This window comes from Brassica oleracea, chromosome C3 (assembly GCF_000695525.1).
Source record: "Brassica oleracea var. oleracea cultivar TO1000 chromosome C3, BOL, whole genome shotgun sequence".
In the NCBI taxonomy this organism is placed as follows: Eukaryota; Viridiplantae; Streptophyta; class Magnoliopsida; order Brassicales; family Brassicaceae; genus Brassica; species Brassica oleracea.
The window spans coordinates 29,417,532-29,421,352 of record NC_027750.1 but is presented as its reverse complement, the minus strand read 5'-3'; the positions used below and the strand labels follow the sequence as shown (position 1 = coordinate 29,421,352).

Here is a 3,821-nt window from a genome sequence, read left to right as displayed (position 1 = left end):
GTCTCTTTTTCCGTTCCGAAATTGTTGATTCAAAACCGTTGCACTGAAGAAAAAGCAAAACTAAATGCAAATACAAAAGCAGTTTAAAGCCAAAGAAAAGTTCTCTTTATGTTTTTGCTTTGATATTTCTCAGTACTTTATATATTCTGAGAAGCATTTTTAATTCATTTTTTTTGCAACATTAATTAGTTTAGTCCATTGTTATCGTGAGCAATCTCCGGTATTAATTAATTATTCACCGTCTCTCTTTTTTCTGGCAGAAGCATTAACAAATATTTCTCGTGACTAAGCTGATAGGGAAAGTGATCGGTTGGGCCCCACAGGTTAATTATTCACCGTCTCTCTTTTTTTCTCGTGAGCAATTAATTATTCACCGTCTCTCTGTAGACATTGCTACTAAGCAAAGCCAGATCCAGCCGACAAGCCACAAAAGAAGAAATAATAAGAATAAAAAACATGAAATTTGAGCTTGTCTTCATACCATATCCGGGGATCGGCCATCTCAGGTCAGCCGTGGAGATGGCTAAGCTACTGGTCAAGCGAGACCGCCACCTCTCTATCACCGTTCTGCTCCTTCCTTCTCTTCCCGGCGGAGAAGTCGTTTCTTCCGCCTACGTAGCATCCCTCTCCGCTGCATGCACCAACCGTCTCCGCTATGAAATCATATCCGGCGAAAACACCGAGCCTACGAGGCTCGACATCCACATCGAGAATCAGAAGCCGAAGGTGAGACTCGCCGTTTCAAAACTCGTCGACGACTACTCAAATCTACCGGAGCCGCCGCGTCTAGCCGGGTTCGTCGTCGACTTGTTCTGCACTCTGATGATGGATGTGGCGAACGAGTTTCGCGTCCCGAGCTATCTGTTTTACACGTCTAGCGCAGGACTTCTCGGACTAGGGTTTCACGTTCAGACATTGTACGATGAGAACAGATACGGTGTGAGTGAAAATGATTACGAAGACTCGGAAGAGGTGTTGCATGTCCCGAGTCTAACTCGTCCTTATCCGGTGAAGTGCCTTCCTCACGGCCTCGCGTCAAAAGATTGGCTACCGATCTTGGTAAATCAAGCGAAAAGATACCGAGAGATGAAGGGCATTTTGGTAAATACTACGGCTGAGGTTGAGCCTTATACGTTGCGAGTTCTCAACGGTGGTGATACTCCTCCTGCTTATCCAGTGGGGCCACTTTTGGACCTCACCTCCAAGGAAGACAATAAAGGATCGGACATTTTGGAATGGCTCGACCAGCAACCGCCTAGATCGGTAGTGTTCCTCTGTTTCGGGAGCATGGGTGGTTTCAGTGAGAAACAAGCAAGAGAGATCGCCGTCGCGCTCGAGAGAACTGGCCACCGTTTCCTCTGGTCTCTCCGTCGGGCATCTCCGCCTGGAGAGTTCACAAATCTGGAGGAAGTTCTCCCGGAAGGATTCTTTGATCGGACAAAGCTGATTGGGAAAGTGATCGGTTGGGCCCCACAGGTTGCCGTGCTTGCTAAGCCGGCTGTCGGGGGTTTTGTCACTCACTGTGGGTGGAACTCTACCCTCGAGAGTCTATGGTTCGGAGTTCCGACCGTGGCGTGGCCGTTGTACGCTGAACAGAAGTTCAACGCTTTTGAGATGGTGGACGAACTTGGATTGGCGGTGGAGATAAGAAAGTATTGGCGCAATGATCGTTCGGTTGAGTTAGTTACCGCGGAAGAGATAGAGAGAGCAATCAAGTGTTTGATGAAGCAGGATAGCTATGTGAGGAAGAGAGTGAAGGAGGTGAGTGAGAAATGTCATGCTGCCTTAATGGATGGTGGGTCATCTCAAACTGCTTTGAAGCACTTCATTCAGAAAGTGTTTGAGAATATCTCGTGACAAGGATAGTTAGAGAATGACTCTTTCAACGCTCTTGAATGGTAGACCCAAGTTATGTTCCTTTATAAATTTGCATCTCTTACGTGTATGTGTGAGTTTCTGTACCATCTTGAGTGGTCACAAATGTTTTTGGTTTGGTCATGTATGATGAGAACGATGGTATTTAGTTCTTTGGCTTAAAGGGATCCACCACAGTTATATATCTCTTTAAAATAAAAAGGTTGAGATGAGATCAATGGTATTTAGTTCTTTGACTGTGACCGAAGGTGGCCAAAACTAGTACTCTCCGTTCTCAGTTACTTTCTTTTTTTAATAGGTTGTGTCTATGTCAATGTTTTGAAAATTGGACTAGATCGCGGTCGAATCGGTCCGATGTTACGAACAATATCTAAAATTCAGATTTGAGATAAACCGGTAAAATCTTTCAAAAATCAATAAAACCGGTGATCCGGATCAATCTAAAAAAAAAAAATTTCAAAGTTTACTCATAATTATATACATATATTAAATTCTATATATTAAATGGTGGTCAATATAAAATGTTTTAATTGGTTTGTTTTCATTTTGAATAATATACTATGTAAATTCATTTTCACGTACTCTTACATGATGAAGAAATTCAATTTAATATAATCTCACTATATTTTGATATCTATTACTTTTGTCAACCGTACCATTTTATTCATTTACTTTGTTTATTGTATTCTTGAGTTTCACTCAAAATATTGGTTTTATAAAGTTGTTGTCAGACTTTATGTTTTGGACAGTGAAAAGAAGATATGATTTTAAGATGACATTTGTTTTGTATGTGTGTGAAACAAGTTGTCTAAGACAAAAAAAAAGTGATAGGATTTTAAGAATCAACAATATTACCGAATAAAATCTTGATATTTTATAAAAACATGCATAATATCTTTTAGTATGTATTAAAGTTTTAGTTACTTATTTAGTTCATAATAATTATTTTATAATATTAAAGATTTTATAGATATAATGATATATTGTATTATACAATTAAAAATAAAAGGGAAATTGCGGTAGATAACAACGAAACTTTTTTTATTAGGCATATGACTATGCTACTGTGTAATTTTCCATAATGGTGAATATGTCCTTCTGTAACCGGTCACATAAAGGAAGGGAAGGGTCTGACACAACCTCTACATTGTTCTTTCAAACACGCTTGTGCATTAATTATGAAAAGACGTGAAATTTATTCTCGAAAACTATCAATTTTTGCAAGAAACCATTGAGTGAACTGTTTACAGTTTATCTTTCTCTCACTCGCTCTTTCATCTTCCTATCATTCTCTCTTTTCAGATCGAAGTAAAAATCTCTTCGAAATCCCTCAAATGAAGTCTCGAGCCGGTGAAGTTTTGGGTACTGCATGTGAAGAAATCTCTGAAGATCTTCCACAAATGATGTTCGCCGATGGGGAGGAACCAGTTGGAGTTAGAGCTCTAACCTATCAATCTTCGCGGGCGATAAATACAGTTCTGAATTCCCTACTTGAAGACGAGATCCAGTATTTACGGGCATCGTCTTTTGGGAAGCTCGTTGAAATTGCTAAGAAACCTGCATTTTCCGGGAGATTAGCTAGATTTCTTCTTTCAAGGCAGTTGAAAGTGAAAAAAAACATGAGGCATGGTTCCGGTTTGCGGGGAACCCGATACGGTTTTCACTTCGTGAATTTGCCATTGTAACCGGTTTACCCAGTGGTGAAATTCCGGAGAAACCGAAGGCGAAGAAAAATAGAGCAATTAAAGATAAACTGTATTGGCCTGAGTTGTTTGGTGCTGTCGAAGATATGAGTGTTTCAAGAGCATTGAAAATGCTCCAAAAAAAATATGTTACAGATAAAGAACTTCCGATCAAAGTCGCATGCCTGGCCCTTATTTCGTCTGTGTTGCTTTCGACTAACCTCAAGATGAAGATGATAAAAGATTATGCGGAGCTTTTGGTGG

At 40.2% G+C, this 3,821-nt stretch overlaps 1 protein-coding gene across 1 annotated transcript; it reads left to right on the top strand.

The window, feature by feature from the left end:
* The first annotated feature begins 216 nt into the window (after positions 1–216).
* Positions 217–2,183, top strand: LOC106328941 (UDP-glycosyltransferase 71B7-like). Its single transcript, XM_013767488.1, has one exon. It carries the CDS (start codon positions 457–459, stop codon positions 1,855–1,857), a length of 1,401 nt encoding a protein of 466 aa, XP_013622942.1. The 5' UTR covers positions 217–456; the 3' UTR covers positions 1,858–2,183.
* Positions 2,184–3,821: the final 1,638 nt, after the last annotated feature.

What these genes read in the sequence shown, in the direction of transcription:
- LOC106328941 (XM_013767488.1), top strand. Translation starts at nt 457, where the DNA reads ATGAAATTTGAGCTTGTCTTCATACCATATCCGGGGATCGGCCATCTC.